Source organism: Jaculus jaculus, chromosome 1, assembly GCF_020740685.1.
Source record: "Jaculus jaculus isolate mJacJac1 chromosome 1, mJacJac1.mat.Y.cur, whole genome shotgun sequence".
Classification (NCBI taxonomy): domain Eukaryota; kingdom Metazoa; phylum Chordata; class Mammalia; order Rodentia; family Dipodidae; genus Jaculus; species Jaculus jaculus.
The window spans coordinates 277437635-277459508 of NC_059102.1; the positions used below are offsets into that span (position 1 = coordinate 277437635).

The window sequence follows — 21874 nt, forward strand, 5'->3', positions numbered from 1 at the left end:
AAGCCCCAAAGCAGCCTGTCCCGAGTAGATGCCCTGCTGTCACTGTCAGCAACACAGGGGCGCTTCTCCACCTCTGGAAGGGGGTGCACTCACCCAGTTAATACCATCTGTGAACACTACCAAACCAGCACTGTCTTCTGCTGCCCTAACTAAGAAATTAAACCGACCACATGCAGATTCCTATGAAAACTGACCCCTTTGGTGCTCAGGGACTCTTTGCAAGGTTAAACAAAATAGTGACCAACTCAGATAACTGCATAAAGTCCCAAGTTTCACCATCTCTAATGACACCTTTTTGAAAAGTGTTCCTACCTAGAATAGCTGTAAAGCCTGTGATCTCTCCTGAGTCAATCTGCCCCTTAACTCTGCTGGCAAAGGAGGGGGTAAGAGGTAGCTACTAGTGACAAGGAGGAGCCAGCATGGTCCTGCACTGTAACCATCACCACCCAGCACTCAACTCTGCTTCCCTGCAGCCTCGTTCACAGCTGTGTCACACAATAATGGCTCTACTTGTCAAAATCAGGCTTTAATCTTTCAACATCTTAGCAGCAAAGAAAAGCTTGTTAACTGGCTCTTTCCAGCCAGAGTCATAGAGCTGAAAGAAGCCTACAAGGAGATCAGGCACATCAAAACATCTCCTTGACGGTACAGCTGTCCGAGCAGGCACCTTGAAACTCAAGACCTAAACCCAACAGTCCCAAAGCTTCAAGGGGGCATCTTTCATAGGGACACTTCTTTAGCTGTGGCACATAGCTGCTGCAGTGGCCCAGGGGAGTCCAGCCACTCTCTCATTCTACCAGCTCCATCTCTGTCATAACTCTAGCTGGGTATCCCCAGTGGGTATGTTGGAGGAGACCTTAATGGGAAACCAAGGGCTGGGACTGAGGAATGGAGGGCATGCAGGAGATTGGGACAGGGTGTGACTGCCACACAGAAGGCCAAGGACATACAATTGAAGTTAATACTTACCCCAGCCAGGAGGGAGGGGGCCCAAGGGATCATGGTCAGACGAAGTGCTTGAAGACTAAACACAAGAAACAGAACACAGAGGTTTACAAAGTCACTGGTTAAAAATCAATCAATCAATAAAAGTAAAAATGCCAACAACTCACTTCCACATCTCAGGATTTGGTAGAGGATGCAGCACGACTTCAGGTGGCATCTGCTCCTCTCAACGATTTTTTTTTTAATTTAAGAACTCTGCTCAGAGTGGAACAAGGAGGAGGAAGCAGTGCTCCGAGGATGGAAGGCCAGAGCGCCAGGCAGGAGCCAGCTGGGCACAGCAAGAGGACTCCAGAGCAGGGCTGCCTGACCAGTTCACGGCCAACCTCTGCTCAGCTCCCGCTCCCAGCAGCTAAGGCAACTGAAATCCCCACCACCTCCAACTTTCTCCAAGAACCACACACAGGACGGGGGAAAAAATACCGCAGGCCTTTCCAATGAAATCATTCCCACAAGCCCTGCCCACGCCCAGGGCTTCCTGGCTGGGGCCAAGCCCTCCTCCAGCCACCTCCCTCCAGGGTATACAGCATCCACCCAGACTGAGGGCACATTCATGCCCCAAGCCCCTCACCTCCCCCAGGAATGTTTTCCTTCCCCTTCACAAAGCACCGTTATTCTTCCCCTGCCTGAACCTGAAGTTGTTCAGTGTTCTGTGTTTAGGGAGGTGGGGCTGGGGTGGGGTAGGGTGGTAAGAGAGAAGGGGAGAGGGGAGAAAGAAGGGGCAACAGGCTCCAGGTCCTCAGGGTCACTGTTTACATTAGTGCCCTCCCCCTACCACCACCCTCAGCCTCAATTCTGCTTTGAGTTCCCTGGGGAAGAGCTTCAGTGAATGGAGAGTTCTCTTACCCTTCAAGAAATGAGGGTTCAGTCAAAAACTTTTCATAGTTAAATAAAACAAGTATTGTTCTACTACTTCTTCTCTCTCTAGTGTTTTTTTCCCTCCTCTGAAACATTTTATTTCACTTACTAAAATTTAATCATCATATTAGGGGATCAAGTTCTAAATGCAGACTTTAGGCTGCAGGCTTGACTGGCCCCGTCTGGGGGTGACGGAGCCACACACGGGCAGGAGAATGAATGGGGCTCAGTCTCAGCTTGAGCAAACATTGGTGGAGTTCCACTGCCCACGGACCCCCTTTACAACCCTCCCTCCACCCCCAACTGAAGGGACAGAGAAACGTTCTTTCCAAGGTGGCAATACAGGCTCCTCTTCCAAGCAAGTTCCAACAAAGGCTTTTAAGTTTTGAAGCCATAGGTTCCTTGATGGGACAGAGGTCCTTTCAGCCGAGGGCCTCCTACCACACAGCATGAACGAAACTGCGCAAAGTGGGGGAAAGCTGGCCTCAGTTTAGGGTCTATTACCACCAAGCTCTTGGATGTGCTCACAACTCCATTCTAATTCAGACTGTCTCCCCTATTCACAGTGGTGGTCATTTGGGTGTGCATCTGAGTATTGGAGAGGCAGGGGGCAGTGGGGCACAGCATCTCATAAACCCAAATTTCTCCAATTTCGTTTTGTAGTTAATATGTAAGAACAGTCACCATAAAAACACTCAGCAACGAAAGCCAGCAAACAAATGTGAAAATGCATGTATCAGCCAACAGGGCCAAACAGAATGGTACTGAGAGATAGTAATGACTGTGCAAGAGTCTCCAGTACTAGGGACTTGAACCCAGGGCCTCACACACACTAAGCAAGTGCTCTTGCATTGAGTTTTATCTACAGAAATTCAAGAAGAGAGGCATCTGGTGCACAAGCATCTTGCTTCAGGGCTCTCTAGAATGGTCTGTCAGGAATAAAGCATCCCAGGCTCCAATGGGAGATCAGCTGGATCTAACTGGGCTTCAGTGGGGTTCTAGTCATTTTTTACTACCTCTATAAATCTATCAACTCAAAGGTCTTTACTGACAGCACTGAACTAGGAAAAATATTTATCAAAAAAAAAAAAATTATCAAGCTGGGTATGGTGGCGCACACCTTTAATCCCAGCACTCGGAAGGCAGTGGTAGGAAGACTGCCATGAGTTCGAGGCCGCCCTGAGACTACATAGTGAATTCCAGGTCAGCCTGAGCTACAGTGAGACCCCCACCTTGAAATCCCTCAAAATATACATATATATATATCAGTCCTTTATCTCCTCTCCTCTCCTTCCTTCCTCTTCTCTTTCCTTCTCTCCTCTCCTCTTCTTTTGAAATGGAATCTCACTATATAACCCCAGGCTGGCTTCAAACTTCTGGGTTCAAGTGATCCTCTTGCCTCAGCCTCCTGAACAGCAGGAACTGAGGGTGTGCATCATCATACCCAGCCAACCAGCCCTTTCTTAATCCTTGTCAATTTTTTTTTATATCCCAAACATCCTACGTTGTTGGCTCTCTGCCATTAAAATGGTTCTTTATTTCACTGGTACCCTCCCATTCTCATATTAGCACTTCACTCACACCCCCATCGTCTCCCACTCATTCTGTAAGGATAGAGGAGAGGAGTCAATCAAGAAAGAAAGAGGCCAGAGATTAACAAGTAACATAAGCAATCAGGACTAATGGCTGCTAACACTCACAGATTTTATTTCTTTACAGTAAAGCACTTGACTATTCTGGATATTTCTTCTTTAAGGTACATATTACAACTAGAAAAATAAGAAAGCCAGAATGAACAGAAACTAAGGAAACTCAAGAAATAAAAGCTTTGCATCATGGCCAGAAAGTCAACAGTCCAAACCCCCATGTTGCCAATGAGCCAACCAACTGCCCCTTCACTTTTGGCACACCTCTCCTTAAATGACAGACCCTGTTGTGTCACATGGAACAGAGCTAGAAAAAGCATACAGCCAGAAGAGAGAGCCTAGGAGGTACAGGTAGCTTCAAGAGCCAAGAGTCCTTTACAACTAGGAACACAAACACATGCTGCTGAACCAGTGTCCTGGGTAACGTCCCAGGGTTAGGAGATGTGGGGTGTAGGCCACAAGCCAGAAAGCTCATGTGCATTCAAGTCCCTCTGGGACTAAGCAAGCATAAAGTTCTAGAAATATTTTAGGATAAAAACTCAGAAATCAAGAATGTCTAGTAAATACAGACAAGGGCAGGAAAGGTTCTGGGAAGGCCATAAGGGTGCAAAGTACAAGGCAGGCACTGCTTTTTAAAATTTATTTATTTAAATAATTGTGTATGTGTAGTGTGTGTATGCGTATGTTCACATGTATGGGGTGCTCTTGTGGGGGTGCACACACACTTTATGTGCATACAGGTGGAAGTCAGAGATTGATACTGAATGTCTTTCTCACTCATTCTCCACCTGATTTACTGAGGTAGGTCTCTCACTTGAACCCAGAGCTCACCTAACTTGGCTAGTCTAGCTATCCAACTTGCCCTGGGTAGCCCCTATCTCTACCTCCCAAGCTCTAAGATTATAGGCAGGCCACCAAACCACCTGGCATTTATGTGGGTATTAGAGATCCAAAGTCAGGCCCTTCTGCTTGCACAGCAAGTACTTTACCCACTGAGCCATCTCCCCAGTTCAGGATTCACCTTTTTTCAGGGTATACCTGATGAACCAAGAATAAAATGCAGGTCCCTGAGAATTCAGCCCAAGGACTTTCTGAGGTAAAGGCAGAACTATATGCTTCTGGACAGTGAAACTCAAGTCCACACAGCAGAAACCACTGAATAATTTGTATCCACTCTGTAGGCCTGGCTTCCTCCTTTAGTCATGAGGGCAGGACAAGGAGGAATGAAGGAACAGTAGGCTGTGGAGTAGGTACTGGCACAACAGCATGGCATACAGGATTGTGCTGTTGGTAGACAGTAGAAACACAAACAGAGCAACAGGGAAATGCAGCAGTGAAACAAGCAACAAGCCAATATGCTGCTCAAAGCAACCAAGACACCTTAGGAGTTAGAGGAAAACACACCAGAAATACGGAGAACAGTCACCCAGAGAACTTGAAAAGGTGTGAGTAGAGGCAAGAAGAAATGGCAGGGGACTGCAGCCTGGATTCCTTTGACTCACTGTGAACGACATTTCATGTTCTCTAGTCAAGGTCTCAGTTTAAGCCTAGCAAGAAGAAGAGGGAGGAGGGGAAGCCGCAAGTACAGTATCAGCTCTTAAGTCTTCCGAATCAAACCCTGGGTGGAGGCCAAACCCCAAAATAACTATATGAAAGCAAGCCTTCTTGCCTGTAACCAGGACCTGGCCCCATAGCAAACAAGAGGGAAAACCAAACCCAAAGGGGGAGGAAAAGTAACAGAGAGACATTGAAGGCAACCCCCCACAAAAAAAAAAAAAAAAAAAGATTCCTAGCACATTTCTTCAGTACAAGACTTATTTCAGAGAGAAGGTAACAGCCCTATTTCTATAAAGAAATGACCTGTGTCTCCAACAAACCATGTTACAGCACTCAAGAAGAAAGTTTTTAAATTTATTTATGCACTTGGTATATACATGAATATGTGCAACAATACATTGCGTGTGGCAGTCAGAGGACAACTTTCTGCATCAGCCCTTGCTTTCCATCTCATTTCTGTCCTTGCTTTTAAAGGCTACGTGAATGGAAACCCTGAAGAGCCCCAGTTTTCTCAATGTCCACTTCTCCTAACATCTCCTGTAAGAATAGAAACAATCTCATTCCTAAAGCAGGATCTCTCATTCAGGGTAATGTTCCTTCCTGAGCTTCTGGGAAATCTTCCCGAGTTTGTTTCCCTTCTCATCAGAGGTGCCCTAGGATCACAGAAACCTGCCAGTCTCCAGCTTTCACATGGGGTCTGAGGATCTGAACTCAGGGATTCAGGGGGGGTACAGCAAGTGCTTTTACCCACTAAAAATCTTCCCAACCCACAAGAAAAATACTTTTTCATTTAAATTTTACTTCTAGGGAACCCTCCAAGTCAAAATTCAACCTGTTAGTTTGGAATGACATTGTTATAGATTGCGAGGGGCAAGCAAGAAGCTCCGAAAGAAGCCAGGACAAAAGAAGCCAGAACCTTCCCTCTTCCTTGTCAGATACAACAGCCTCGTCAGCCTAGAGATGGACCATAGTTAGGAAAGATTCTTCATTACAAGAGTTAGATAATCAAGGAGACAAAAGCATGTGAAGCTTTAAGTATGTCTTTGTTTCTAAGGCAAAGGATAAAAAGTAAGCCAGGCATGGTGCCACATGCCGTTAATCCCAGCACTCAGAAGGCAGAGGTAGGAGGATTGCCACGAGTTCAAGGACACCCTGAGACTACATAGTGAATTCCAGGTCAGCCAGAGCTACAGTGAGACCCTACCTCACCCCCTCCCTCAAAAAAAAAGACATTTTAGGTCTTCTCAGTTTTGGAGCCAAGATTATCCAAGAAAAATGGCAAACAAGACTTTTGGGGCACCACCTTGAAAAAACAGTCTCTGAAATGCAGAGTGTGACCAGATTCTATCTCACACACACACACACACACACACACACACACTTTTTTTTTTTAATCTACTAGAACTGGATGCCAGGCATGTTGTGGGGTGCCATAAGAACACACACAGAGCTGCACTGGGCAAAAACTCCAGGTTATGGGCTGTAGGGCAGCATGATAGTTGCCTTTATATGACAACTTTTTGCGTGTGTATATATGCATGGTGTGCATGCATGTTTGAATGTATGTATGCTCCTGAGTATGGAAACATACATATATGAAAAGGTCAAATTGATGTCAGATACTTCCCTTAATCACTTTTCACCTTATTCTTTGAGATAGGGTCTTTCACTGATTTGGTTAGTCTAGCTAGCCAGCAAGCCCTAGGGACCTCATGGCTCTACCTCCCCAGTGCTAGGAGTACAGGCATGTGCCACCACACCTGACATTTTATGTGGCACTAAGGATCGGAACTCAGGTCCTCATGCTTGCATTATAAGCACTTAACCCACTAAGCCCTCTCCCCAGCTCTTACAACACTATTTTCTGCTCATTTCTATTTCTTCCTCTCTCATGAGACGCTCACCCTGCAAGAAGGCACAAGTTAGCCAAGAGAAATACTGTTGTGACTTATAGTAGATGATGCTTTGGGAAGGCAAAGAAAAGAGTAAAAAATGAAAACTACTTTATTAAATTATTTTTCAGGCACCTATTTAGGATAGTATTGAAACTTACAAAAAGGTTGTGGGGTCATTGCAATCAGGTTTCCAGTGCTGGCAGAAATCACCTAACCAAGAGAACAGCTTTTGGGGAAAAAAGGTTTATTTTGGCTTACAGACTCAAGGATAAGCTCCATGATGGCAGGGGAAAACAATGGCATGAGAAGAGAGTGGACATCACCTCCTGGCCAACAGCACATGGACAATAGGAACAAGAGAGTACGCCAAACACTGACAAGGGGAAACTGACTATGACACTCATAAGCCCGCCCCCAACAATATACTTCCTCTAAGAGGCATTAATTCCCAAATCTCCATTAGCTGGGAACCTAGCTTCAGAACACCTAAGTTTATGGGGGACACCTGAATCAAACCACCACAGGGATTAAAATTTCATTTCAAATAGAAACAAAGTTAAATACATGGTGATTAAAAGTCTTGCTGGGCATGGTGGTTCATACCTTGAATCCCAGCACTGGGGAGGCAGAGACAAAAGGATTACTGTGAGTTCAAGGCCATCCTGAGACTAATTCCAGGTAAGCCTGGGCTACAGTAAAACCCTACCTCAGAAAACCAAAATAAATAAATAAATAAAAGTCTTGAGCAAATGTCAGATAGCAATGGTCCACAGAAACACTGTGGTGGTGGCAGAGAAGGACTGGGCAGCTATTGAGAATGGACCTGAACAGAGAAGGCAGCAAGAAAGCCAGTCTTGGCAAAAAAGAATTCAGCTTCAGACATGTTGGTTCCTTCAACACAGAGGCTGAACATGGAGGTACTAAGTTAGAAACACTGGAATTTAAGGAATTTCACTGTGATGAGTAAAATTTCCAGTCACAGCACTGATATCCCTGGCTACTGATTCACCCACAACAACATGCAACAATGTGCCGGCTGCACAGCTGCCTCTTCCCTGGCAGGCCCCACCCTCTCACCTGGTAGAGGAATCTTTGGCTGAAGTGCTGCATGGCCCCCTGGAGCTGATTCCGCTGTGACTGCCACTGCTCATAGTTGCGCACATACTCAGCTGTTGGGCGCTGCCAGGTGGTGGTCCGAGTGTTGTGATCCACATAGTAAAACCTCCCTCGGGGGTCTGTGCGTTTTTCCCACCTAGAAACATCAAGCTCAGACTGAATATACTAGAAACATCAAGCTCAGACTGAAAAAACTAACCACATCATTCTCACCCTCACATTCTAAAACTCTCAGGATGATGGTGAGGAGGAAGCTGAGAGAGGGCACAGTGTGACATGGAAACCTGGATGCTCTGGCGAGACACAGCCAGGCTGGCCTCTGTCACTAGGCTTCTGGGCACGCAGCTATGGCTGCCTTGGCAGCAACCAACCCCTCCTGGCCACAAAGTTCTGATTTCCAGTTCTGGAATCTGTGTTCTGGTGAGACTGGTTCTCTTAACCCTTGAGTTAAATCTGACTGAGCCAGGAGTTATGTTATTGATGCTGAGCAATCAAGATGGATCTCAAGACTTTTGCTAAGAATTCTAAGAAAAAACAAAGTTTCTCATTCTTTTTGAATATGAGTGAGACCTAGGAGACACTTGCTACCATTTTACACCCAAGTACAAAATTAAATTGACCCAATGAATAGCAGAGCAGAAAAATAGGGAGAAAAGCTAGCTCCTGGGTTATAATATTAAGACACTAGTCAAGTTTCACCTTAAACCAGAATGGATATGTAGAATTTTCCATTGAGCTGATAAACTCCAATCACTACTTGCCAGGTTGGATACCAATTTTTGTGATTTATTCATCCACCAGGGCAGGCAGCCTCTGTGGCATTAATCCCTTAGCCACACCTCTCCGGTACCTTCATGTGAAGTGGACAGTTGCATGTCTACAGCACAACTGCTCTCCACTGCTGCTGTCATGGGACATTTTCCCTCCCCTTTCTGCAGGGAACATCCATGTACTGTGAGTCCTCTGTGTCCTTTCTTAAGATTCCTTTTATTTGGTGGAATAAATCATATGGTGGTATAGAAAGGGTGCTCCAAAGTTAATTGTTTTCTTTGAAACCCGGCATATCTAAAGATGCCTTTGTTTGATCCTATACACTTAAATGTTAAATATCACTAAGGTGATTCAAGAACTGATTTCAAGATAGGAAACCATTTTTCCAACAGAATTGTGATGTCCCCAATCTACAGCAGTTATAGTGTTCCTAGGTCCTAATCCTTTCTATGTACCCTACTGTCTTCCTCTGGAAGCTTCGGATACCTTCTCTTGCCACTCTGAAATTCCATTAGATGTACCTTGGGCATTAAATGTGGCTCAGTATTGGGTATGGCCCTATGAATCTGGATATTACACACTTCAATTTGGGTAATTTTAAGTTTGGGTATATACACTATCACATTTAGTTAGCTTTGAATTTCTTATTTCTGCTTCCATATAAACTTTTTTTAACTTTAATTTTTTTTTTTTTTTCGAGGCAGGGTCTCACTCTAGCTTAGGCTAACCTGGAATTCACTATGTAGTCTCAGGTCAGCCTAGAACTCACAGCGATCCTCCTACCTCTGCCTCCCTAGTGCTGGGATTAAAGGCATGCATCACCATGCTCGCCTTTAATTTTAATTTTAATTTATTTATTTGACAGAGAGAAAGAAGGAAAGAGAGAGAATGGGGGTTCCAGGGCCTCCAGCCACTACAAACAAATTCCAGATGCATGTGCCACCTTGTGCATCTGGCTAACATGGGTCCTGAGGAATCAAACATGGGTCCTTTGACTTTGCAGGCAAACGACTTAACCACTAAGCTAACCCTCCAGCCCAATATAAACTTTTTTTTAAAGTTTGCTTCCTGTAGGATCTTCTGTTGTTAGAAGACTACATTTTTACTTTCTCCCAAATCTTTGAGGATATTAATAAAAATTTGGAAGCTGGACATTGTTGCTCATGCCTATATCCCAGTACTCAGGAGGCTGAGGGAGGAGGATCACCATCAGTTAGTTCCAGGCCAGCCTAGGTTATAGAGTGAACCTCTCTGTCTCCTTCCCACCAAAAAATTATAATTTGGTTTTCCTTTATGAAGTCACAATTATTGTTATGACCTTCTGAGCTTCAGCTGCTCATTAGTTGTTCAGTCACACTGGCAAGTGAGCCACTAGCACACTAACCGAAAGCTGTGTACTCTGGTGGGAGCTGTGCACTGAACTTCTCTCTGCCCAGGCAGAGGCTTGGCTATCACATTAGAAGGTCCTCAAACATCCAAATCAACAGCTTTTTTCCTTTATACTGAGGGGAGGGGAGGGGCGGAGAGGGGAGGGGAGGGAAGAAGAGAAGAGGGGAGGAGAGGGGAGGAAGGGGAAGGGGAAAGGAAAGGGGAAAGGAAAAGGAAAAGGAAAAGGAAAAGGAAAAGGAAAAGGAAAGGAAAGGGGGAAATTCTGGAAAACAAAGAAAAAGAAAGACAAGACACCTCCAATCTTCATTCTAACCTCTGGGTACCACATTGTCACTATGTCCTTTTTTTTAGTTCACCTATCACTACAAGCTATATGGCTTTTGTCCCTGAGGTTGGTCCCAAGCTCTGAGGAGCATTTCAGGTCAGCAGCTATAATGTGGCAGAGAGAGAGACAGGAAGACTTAAGAGTAATGATTGAGTTTGGGCACCTAAACGCTCCTTATACAAATGCTCAGATGATCTCCAGGTTTCAAACTCCCCTCATACCCTTCCTCAAAATGACCAATTACTAAGCTATCCAGAGCTCTTTAGTGCAAACTAGCCAGCTTCTTGCTAAATATGTCATACTACAGGCTTTCTCAGCTCTGCCACTAATCTACCAGCAAGGACATTTTGATTAGTAACTTTCCCTCCCTCTCATCCTGTCTTTATTAAGACAGGGTCTCTCATAGCCCAGGCTGTCCTTGAACTCTCCATGTAGCAGAGAATCATTTTGAACTACTATCCTCCAGCCTCTACCTCCTAAGTGCTAAGATTACAGCCATGTGCCACCCACCACACCTGACTATTTTTTCCTTCATTTCTAAGGGTTTATTCTTTTTCTAAAATGCCTTTATTGCCATTTTAGCAGATTTTCAGGGAGCACAGAAGTAAATACATGCTCAATCCATGTTTGCCTAGCTCTGCCTCTGCTATGGTGAATTTCAACTTTCTAAGTAGCATAATCTTACCATTTATTTCCAGTGAAATCTTATGCTAATTTGTAGTATTTAAAACAGCAGTGGTTGGAGGCCCAATCACTGTGTTTGGCATCTTGCTAAATCCAAGGGTCTCTGTATATATACTTGGAACAGTTGGTTTTTCCCAAGGTTCCACCCCAGAAAAACTGTTCTGTGCACCATGCCTTACACACATCTTTCATATTCATTTCCTCTTCTTCATGCATGCATACTAGCTAGACCTCCTGTTCTTATGTAAGTCCAGTCCTTCCTGCAAGAGTGTGATTAACTTCCGTCTGTGAGGTTTCCTCCAACCCTAACGCTCCATGGTGATCCGTGTCTCTCTCTACGTAGCTCTGCTCTGAACACACCATAAGAGGGACGTGACTTACACTTCCCTGAGCTGGGACTTCTCTCATCAACAAGCAGTAAAATCTTGGGCAGGATGGTGTCTTTCTGGGTTTCCTGCTATTACACAGGGAAGTTAAGAGCAGAGGCATGAAGCCCTTCACTTAAAACACAAACAGAACAAAGAAGCTGTGTTGGGCACAAAGATGGGCCATCTTCCAGGAGGGCATTAACACTATCCTGGAAAGAAGAAAGCTTGATCCAGCATACCACCTCAATGCCTAAAGAATAGGAAAATCCCATCCCTGGAGCCCATCTTTACTTCCACGTCACCCAAATGCTCACCAGAGCAAGGTCACACAGCCTGTAGGCTGGAGTATGAAGACACAGTGACAGCACTCTTAAGAGCTCCTGCAGCTGTCAAATACACAAAGTCCAAGTGTTCAACACACATTGGTTCATCTATGATACAACTGGAGAAGTCCAAATGCTGACTAGGTGTTTGGAGACATGAAATAAACAGAGTTGGACTGGAGGGATGCCTTAGCAGTTAAGGGATTTGCCCATAAAGCCAAAGGACCCAGGTTTGATTCCCCAGGACCCAAGTAAACCAGATGCACAAGGTGGTACATGTGTCTGGAGTTCGTTTGCAGTGGCTAGAGGCCCTGGCACACCCATTCTCCCTCTGACTTTCTCAAATAAATAAACACAACTTTTAAAAATACAGTTAACAGGGCTGGAGAGATGGCTTAGCGGTTAAGCGCTTGCCTGTGAAGCTTAAGGACCCCGGTTCGAGGCTCGGTTCCCCAGGTCCCACGTTAGCCAGATGCACAAGGGGGCGCACACATCTGGAGTTCGTTTGCAGAGGCTGGAAGCCCTGGCACGCCCATTCTCTCTCTCTCCCTCTATCTGTCTTTCTCTCTGTGTCTGTCACTCTCAAATAAATAAATAAATAAAAATTAAAAAAATACAGTTAACAATATCATGGTTTTATATTGAATGAAGATACTGTTTAGAAATGTGTACTGAAATATATATAAATGATATGATGCATGGGATTTGTTTCAAATGATCCAAGCCAGAGTGTGGGAAGAAGGTGGGTGAGGGTTACAGATAAGGAACTAGAGATTTTTTTTCTATAAAGGTCCACAAAGCAAATATTGTAGGCTTTATAGGCCACATGAACACTGATGAAATTATTGGATCTAGCCACTGAACTATAATAACAGCCATAAAAACATAAACCCAATGTAGCACAGTGGTGAACACTTGCCTAATATGCACAAGCCCTAGGTTTGAATCTCTACTAAAAGATAGGAGGGAGGGAGGGAAAGAGAAAGAGAGGGAGGGAAGGAAAAGAAGAAAGAGAGCTGAGTGTGGTGGTACACACCTTTAAAACTAGGGAGGCAAACACAGCAGGATTGCCAAAAGTTTGAGGCCACCCTGAGGCTACATAGTGAATTCCAGGTCAGCCTGGACTAGAGCAAGACACTACCTCAAAAAACCAAAAAGAAAAGTAAAGAAAGAAAGGAGGGAAGGAGGGGGAGAGGAAAGGAAGGAGGGAAAGAGAAAACAAATGTGGCTGCATACCAGTAAAATTTTATTTATAAACATAGATAGAGGGCCAGATTTTATCCACATGCCATGACAGCATGACAACCCCTGGCTCAAATGAAACAAAACTGGCCACAAGTTGATACAACTAAAACTGAGTGCTGAATGTGTGATGGTTCATTATACTACTGTATCTACTTTTCATATACTTAAACTTTTCAATAATATAAAAATTTCTACAATGGAATGTTGAATTAAAAATTAATTAAGAGAAGATGATGGTGTAGAATCCATGCCAAAGCAGCCTAGGCCTAGGGGAGAAAAAGCAAAAAAACAAATCAAAACAAAAAAACAGCAAAATACACTCTTCTATTAAAAAGTGAGGGGTATAAGAAATTACCAACTACAGCAGAGAAGTAGGAGATCCAGAGCATCCAGAGCCCACATAGGCACAAGCGGCTCCACCAGTGGCAACACCAGGTCCGTGGAGCCACAGCTGCAAGGCTCAACTTGAGCTGCAGGAAAAACCAGGTAGAAGGATTTTCCACTCTCACTGAAGCTCCTTGCAAATTCAAGAAATGTGAAGGGAGAACTACAGCCACCAACGGAGGACCAGATCATGAAGTAGAGGTTCACAAGGATCAGCTGGAGAACTAGAGTCACTATCTACAGCCTACCCTCCCCCACCGCCAGTGCAAGTGCCAGAAAACACGAGAGACCTGGGGAAGGGAGATCACAACACCCACCACCGGGGACCAGAGCAGCAATCCAGAGACCCACCCAGCCTACTTGAACCCACAGTGCACCAAAGAGGGACCTAAGGAGGAGCGCAGCATAACTGAGACCAAAATCATCCCAAAAGGTAACTGGGATTACACCACGTCAGTACCCACCAAATAAGTCTGGTATATAGGCCTGAACCGGAAGTGCTAATTGCACCTTCCATATCAGAATAAATTATATGTGATATCTGATTGATGGTCGGATTTGCCATTCTTAAATAAGTTATATTTTGGTCTTGTTATTTGTTGCTTCCTGATTTATAGTGGCTTTGTTTCCTCTTTCGCTGTTCATTAGGGAAGGGTCTCACTAGGTCACAAGCTGACTTGGAACCTTCAACAGACCAGAAATCTTAACCTCCTAGTTGACAGGATTAAGGGTGTGGGGCAACACACACCCTAAGGGACATGATTTTGTTAGAGGATCTGGTTGTCATAGTACCTACTCCTGCATAAATACTCTGCTGTTTTTTATTGAATGTGTACATTGTTTAGTTAAATTTTAGAATCTGCCTATATTTTGTTCCTCTCAGCCTACCTGAATACTCTCATAACAAGCAAACCCAACATCTAGGGTCATTTTTGTAGATATTCTGAGAGTCTTAAGAGCCACACCTAGCACATTAAGCTCCTACCCTGAATATATATAACATCAGATTGATTTGATACATTTAATAATAGTGCAGGTAACTAGAAAATCCAAGCATTAAATTAATCCAAGATACAAAAATATATACATTATTACACAAGAAACACCAAAAATCAAGACAATATAAATCCACCAAAAAGTATTAATGCATCAGAAATGACCTCCAGTGAGAATGAGTTAGAGGAAATGCTGAGGAAGATTTCAAAAGAATGATTATAAATATGCTCAAAGAAGTCAAAGGGGAAATCAAAGAAATGATAGAGGAAATCAAAGGAATCAAAGAAGACACAGGAAAACAATTAAATGAAATAAAAAGGTCAATACAAGACATAAATAAAGAAATAGAAGTAATAAAGAAAAACCAGTCAGAATTACTAGCAAAGAAGAACACAATCAATGAAATAAAAAACTAGAAAAATCTCATCAGTAGAATGGATGAAGGAGAGGACAGAATATCTAAACTAGAAGACCAGGTGGCAGTCCAACAAAGAGAAAGACAAACTAATAGGAAAGTATGAGTGGGAATTTCAAGATATTCGGGACACTACGAAAAGATCAAACATAAGAATTCAGGGCATAGTAGAAGGAGAAGACTTCCACTCCAAAGGCATAGTAGGCATTTCAACAAAATCAAAGAAGAAAACTTCCCCCAAATTGGGAAAGAGATACAAATGCAGATACAGGAATCCTTTAGAACACTAATCAGACAAAACCTGGAAAGAACCTCTCCTCGCCATATTATAATTAAACTACCATACAAACCAATGAAAATATATTGAAAGCAGTTAGACAGAAAAATCAAGTCACACACAAAGGCAAGCCCGAAAGGATCACAGCAGATTACTCAACACAAACATTCAAAGCCAGAAGGGCTTGGAATGATGTATTCCAAGTTCTGCAAGATAACAACTGTCAACCAAGGTTACTTTATCCTGCAAAGCTATCCATTCAGATAGATGAAGAAATAAGGACATTCCACAACAAAAGCAGGCTAAAGGAATATTTGAAGACAAAACTAGCACTACAGAAAATACTTGAAAGAATCCTCCAGGCTGAAGAGAAAGAAAAACACACATATAAGGAACCTGGAAAAAACAAACCATACTGAAATACTAGTTAATACAAGACAGCACAGGTAAACTGACAAAAAAATGGCAAAAATAAATATATACCTTTCAATAATATCTATTAATATCAATGGCCTCAATGCCCCAATCAAAAGACACAGATTTACAGACAGGGTTAAACAGCAGGATTCTTCAATTTGTTGCCTCCAAGAAACTCACCTTTATAAAAAGGATGGACACTATCTTAGGGTGAAAGGTTGGAAAACAGTGTTTCAAGCAAATGGGCCTAGAAAATAACCAGGGGTTACTATCCTAATTTCTGACAAGGTAGACTTCAGTCCAACATTAGTTAGGAAAGATAAGGAAGGTCACTTTATATTGATTAAAGGAACACTCCAAAGGGAGGACATTACAATCCTAAACATATATGCACCTAACATGGGGGCTCACAACTTCATCAAACAAACACTATTAGAAATAAGGTCACATATAATACCAAACATAGTTGTAGTGGGCGACTTCCAACACCCCACTTTCATCAATTGACAGGTCATCCCGGCTAAAAATAAATAGAGAGGCATCTAGATTAAATGAGGTCGTAGAACAAATAGACCTAACATATATATACAGGACATTTCATCCAAATGCTGCAGAACACACATTCTTTTCAGCAGCACATGGAACATTCTCTAAAATAGACCATATATTAAGACACAAAGCAAATCTTAACAAATACAGGAAAATTGAAATAATTCCTTGCATTCTATCTGACCACAATGGAATCAAACTACAAACCAATAGCAAGAAAAGCTATAGGGCTGGAGAGATGGCTTAGTGGTTAAGCACTTGCTTGTGAACCTAAGGACCCTGGTTCAAGGCTCAATTCCCCAGAACCCATGTTAGCCAGATGCACAAGGGGGTGTATGCATCTGGAGTTCATTCGCAGTGGCTGGAAACCCTGGCATGCCCATTCTCTCTCTGTCTCTTTCTCTCTGTCTGTCACTCTCAAATAAATAAATAAAAATAAACAAAAATATATATTAAAAAAAGAAAAGCTACATAGCATACACAAAATCATGGAAACTAAACAACACACTACTAAATGATGAATGGGTCAATGAAGAAATCAAGAAGGAAGTCAAAAAATTCATAGAGTCAAATAATAATGAGAACACAACATACTGAAACCTTTGTGACACAATGAAGGCAGTCCTAAGAGGGAAATTTATACCTTTAAGTGTCTACATTAAGAAATTAGAAAGGTCTCAAGGAAACGACCTAATGCTGCACCTTAAAGCCTTAGAAAAAGAAGAACAAGGCAAACTAAAAATCAGTAGACAGGAAGAAATAATAAAGATTAGGGCAGAAATCAATGAAATACAAACCAAAAAAAATAAATAAATAATGGGCTGGAGAGATGGCTTAGCAGTTAAGCGCTGTGAAGCCTAAGGGCCCCCATTCGAGGCTTGATTCCCCAGGATCCATGTTAGCCAGATGCACAAGGGGGCACACTCACCTGGAGTTCATTTGTAGTGGCTAGAGGCCCTGGCACGCCCATTCCCACCTACCTACCTACCTACCTACCTCTCCCTCTCTCTCTCTCTCTCTCTCTCTCTCTCTCTCTCTCTCTCTCTCTCTCTCTCTCTTTCTCTGTCTATTGCTAAAGAATCAACAAAACAGAGTTGGTTCTTTGAAAGAATAAACAAGATTGATAATCCCTTAGCAAATGTAACCAAAAGAAAGAGAGAAGAGACACAAAGTAATAAAATTAGAGGTGAAAAAGGCAGCATCACAACAGGTAACAGAGAAATTTTAAAAATCATAGGGATATACTATAAAGACAGATACTCCACTAAGTATGAAAATCTGAAAGAAATGGATAATTTCCTTGATTTATATGACCTACTTAAATTAAATCAAGATGAGATTAATCACTTAAATAGACCTATAACAAGTATGGAGACCTAAGCTGTTATCAAAAATCTCCCAACTAAAAAATATCCAGGCCCAGATGGATCCACTGATGAATTTTACCAGACCTTCAGGGAAGAACTAACACCATTGCTTCTTAAACTTTTCCATAAAATAGAAAAAGAAGGAATCCTACCAAACTCCTTCTACAAAGCCAGCATAAGCCTGATACCAAAACCAGGCAAAGATAGAACAAAAAAAGAAAATTACATACCATGAACATGGATGCAAAAATTCTCAACAAAAGTCAGGCATGTTAGCACATGCCTTTAATCCCAGCATTCGGGAGGCACAGGTAGGAGGATCACCATGAGTTCGAGGCCACCCTGAGACTACATAGTGAATTCCAGGTCAGCCTGAGCCAGAGTGAGACCCTACCTCGAAAAAAAAAAAAAAAAAAAATCTCAACAAAATACTGACAAACAGCATAAAAGAATATATCAGAAAGATCATTCACCCTGACCAAGTAGGCTTTATCCCAGAGATGCAGAGATGGTTCAACATACACAAATTGATAAATGTAATACATTATATAAATGGACTGAAGGAAAAAAATCATATGATTATCTCATTAGATGCAGAAAAACAATCTGACAAACTCCAACATCCCTTCACGATAAAAGCCCTACAGAGACTGGGAATAGAAGGAACATATTTCAACATAATAAAGGCTATTTATGACAAGCTTACAACCAACATGTTACTAAGTGGGGAAAAACTGGAAGCTTTTCCACTAAAATCAGGAACAAGACAAGGATGTCCACTGTCCCCACTTTTATTTAATATAGTACTGGAAGTCTTAGCCATAGCAATAAGGCCAACTGAAGGATCTCTACAATGCAAACTTTAAAGCACACAAGCACAGAAGGCACTACTAAATGGAAAAACACCCCTGGTTCTTGGATCAGAAGAATCATTATTGTGAAAATGCCAATCTTACCAAAAGCAATCTACACATTTAATGCAATCCCCATCAAAATTCCAATGACACTCTTCATGGAAATAGAAAAAACAATCCAAAAATTCATTTGGAAGCACAAAAATATCTAAAACTATTTTGAGCAACAAAAATAAGGCTGGTGGTATCACCATACCTGATTTGAACCTATATATAGTATATGTATATATACTATATAGTAACAAAAACAGCATGGTACTAGCACAAAAGCAGACATGTAGATCAATGGAAGAGAATCGAGGACCCAGATGTAAGTCTGGGTAGCTATAGCTACATGGTATTCGATAAAAATACTCATTGGAGAAAAGACAGCCTCTTCAGTGAATGGTGCTGGGAAAACTGGGTATGTAACTGTAGAAGGATGAAAGTAGATCCTTCTCCCCCCCCTCTCTCTCTTTCTCTCTCTCTCTCTCTCCATGTATAAGAATTAAGTCCAAATGGATTTAAGACCTTAATATCAGAGCTGAAGCTTTGAAACTACTAGAGGAAAAAGTAGGGGAAACCCTTCAACATATTGGTCTTGGCAAAGACTTTCTGAATATAACCCCAATTGCTCAGGCAATAAAACCTATTCATAAAAATGAAATGTGGTTATTGCCTCATGAAATTAAAAAGATTTTGTATGGCAAAGGACAATGTGAATAACGCAAAGAGGCAACCTACAGAATGGGGAAAAATCTTTGCCAGCTATACATCTGATAGAGGATTAATATCTAGAATATACAAAGAACTGAAAACATTAAATAATAAGAAATCAAACAACCCAACTAGAAAATGGGCTATGGAACTAAATAGTGAGTTCTCCAAAGAAGAAATATAGATGGCATATAAACATCTAAAAAAAAATGTTCTATATCCCTAGTCATCAGGGAAATGTAGATTAAAACTATGTTGAGATTCCATTTCACTCCTGTCAGATTGGCTACCATCATGAAAATAAATGACGATAAATGCTGGCGAGGATGCAGAAAAAGAACCCTTCTACACTGTTGCTGGGAATGCAATCTGGTCCAGCCATTAGGGAAATCAGCGTGGAGGTTCCTGAGACAGCTAAAAATAGATCTACCATGTGACCGAGCTACAGCACTCCTAGGCATATATCCTAAGGACTCATCTTACTACCTTAGAGAAACATGCTCAACCACGTTTATTGCCACTCAATTCACAATAGCTGGAAAATGTAACCAGCCTAGATATCCCTCAGCTGATGAGTGAATAATGAAGATATGGCACATTTATACAATGAAGTTCTACTTAGTGGTAAACAAAAATGAAATTATGAAGTTTGCAGAAAAATAGATGGATCTGGAAAGGATTATACTAAATGAGGTAACCCAAGCCCAGAAAGCCAAATATCACATGTTTTCTCTCATATGTGGATCCTAGCTACAGATGATTGGACTTATGTATGAGTAGGAAGAAAACTCAATAGCAAAGGCCAGTAAGCTAGGAAGGAGATATAAAGGGAATAGAAAGGGAGCTGGGGACTTAACAGGATTGGAAGAGATTGAGTAGGAAGAAAACTCAGTAGCAAAGACCAGTAAGCTATTAAAAAGATATAAAGGGAAGAGAAAGAAGGGAGGAGGTACTTAATAGGATGGTATTGTATATATGTAAATAGAAGAATAGATTAATTGGGGGTGAAAAGGCACAAAGTGAGGTCAGAGGAAGAGACTGAGTAAAGGAAAGGTGGAGGGAGGGCTAATCAAATCTAAGAGGATATAAATAAATCATATGGAATCCTGTTTTTTTGGACAATGGAACACTCAGAAGCCACAGATTGTTAATAGAAAATTTTAAGTGCCAGGGGTGGGATACCTTCCAGTAAGTTGTTGGCCAAGGAGGTCCCGGATGCCCCCAAAACATTATAGGCCATTGATGAGGCCCTTGGTTTTCTACTAGGAATAGATGGTAAGACCCTATTGCTGAAGACTCCACATACTTGGGCTGCAAGGCCACTGAGAAATCCTGATGGAACTGAGCTGAAAACCGGACCATGTAGATCAGCTGACAGAAAGTTGGAAAAGCCATTCTTCTGCAGTTCAATGGGAGAGAGAGAAATCGCCAGTGACAATACTCAACAGTGCAAGCCTTATATTTGGCCAGCCAGGCCAAATGAGCCAACAGGTGCAATAGCAACATGTCTGTCATGGTGGAAACCAACTGCCCTCTAATTGGACTGGAGGCCTGCTTTATGGGAAGGAATACATCCCTGATACTGAAAACCTATAGCAGGGGTAGTCATGAGCCCTAGGGGTCTAACGTCTGCTGCTGTCTGGCTAAATGTAAATACTATGCTTATCAAACTGCCCAGTAAGCACTTCTCTTAATGTTCATACCTATTTATTAATGCTATCTCACTTTTGATACAGAACCTTCTCTTTTTAGATAGCAGTGACTTTGGGATGACTCAGAAGGCATCATGGTGCTGGGAAGAAGTGACAGGAGTGCTCAGCACTGCAATATCTCTATCACACCTTCCAAGGCTCAGGGCCCATTGCGGAAGAGGTGGTGGAAAGAATGTAAGAGCCAAAGGAAGGGTAGGACTCCTTACAAAATGCTCCTCCAGATACAAAATGGCCTGGATATACAGATATACATGACCTCACAGTGCCTGACTCTAGTTACACACAACCATCAATCATAATAGGAGGAAAAGATCATGACAGCAATATAAAAGAGAGACTGATTGAGAGTAGGGGATATAATGGAGAATGTAGTTTCAAAAGGGAAAAGTGAGGGGAGGGAGGGCATTACCATGGGATATTGTTTATAATCATGGAAGTTGTTAATAAAAAAAAAAAAGAAAAAAATTTATTTTAGGGGCTGAGCTAGACATGGTAGCACATACTTTTAATCCCAACATTGAAAGGCAGAATAGGAGGATCACTGTAAATTCAAGGCCAGCTTGAGACTACACAGTGAATTCCAGGTCAGCCTGGGATAAACTGAGACACTACCTTCTCTCCCCCCCCCAAAAAAAAAAAAGCCAGGCGTGGTAGCATAGGCCTTTTATCTCAGCACTTGGGAGGCAGAGGTAGGACGACACTACCAAGTGAATTCCAGGTCAGCCTGGGTTAGAGCAAGAAAAAAAAAAAAAAGGGCTGGAGAGATGGCGTAGCAGTTAAGCACTTGCCTGTGAAGCCTAAGGACACCAGTTCAAGGCTCGATTCCCCAGGACCTATGTTAGCCAAATACATAAGGAGACACATGCATCTGGAGTTCCTTTGCAGTGGCTGGAGGCCCTGGCACGCCCTTTCTCTCTCCCCCCCATCACTCTCAAATAAATAAATAAAAATGAACAAAAAAAAATTTT

General features: G+C 42.4%; 1 protein-coding gene across 3 annotated transcripts in view; it reads right to left on the minus strand.

Annotated features, from left to right (window-relative positions):
* The window catches only part of Wwp2 (WW domain containing E3 ubiquitin protein ligase 2), a 201199-nt gene that overhangs the window by 13226 nt on the left and 166099 nt on the right, over nucleotides 1-21874 (minus strand). For 2 of the 3 annotated variants that reach the window (XM_045141797.1, XM_045141798.1), the window contains exons 10-11: nucleotides 8036-8210; nucleotides 970-1024 (exon numbers count right to left, since the gene is read on the minus strand). In XM_045141797.1, the coding sequence (XP_044997732.1) occupies nucleotides 970-1024; nucleotides 8036-8210 (230 nt within the window). Of the gene's footprint in view, nucleotides 1-969; nucleotides 1025-1112; nucleotides 1411-8035; nucleotides 8211-21874 lie in introns of those variants that run through there. The other variant, XM_045141799.1, reaches the window with a different exon arrangement.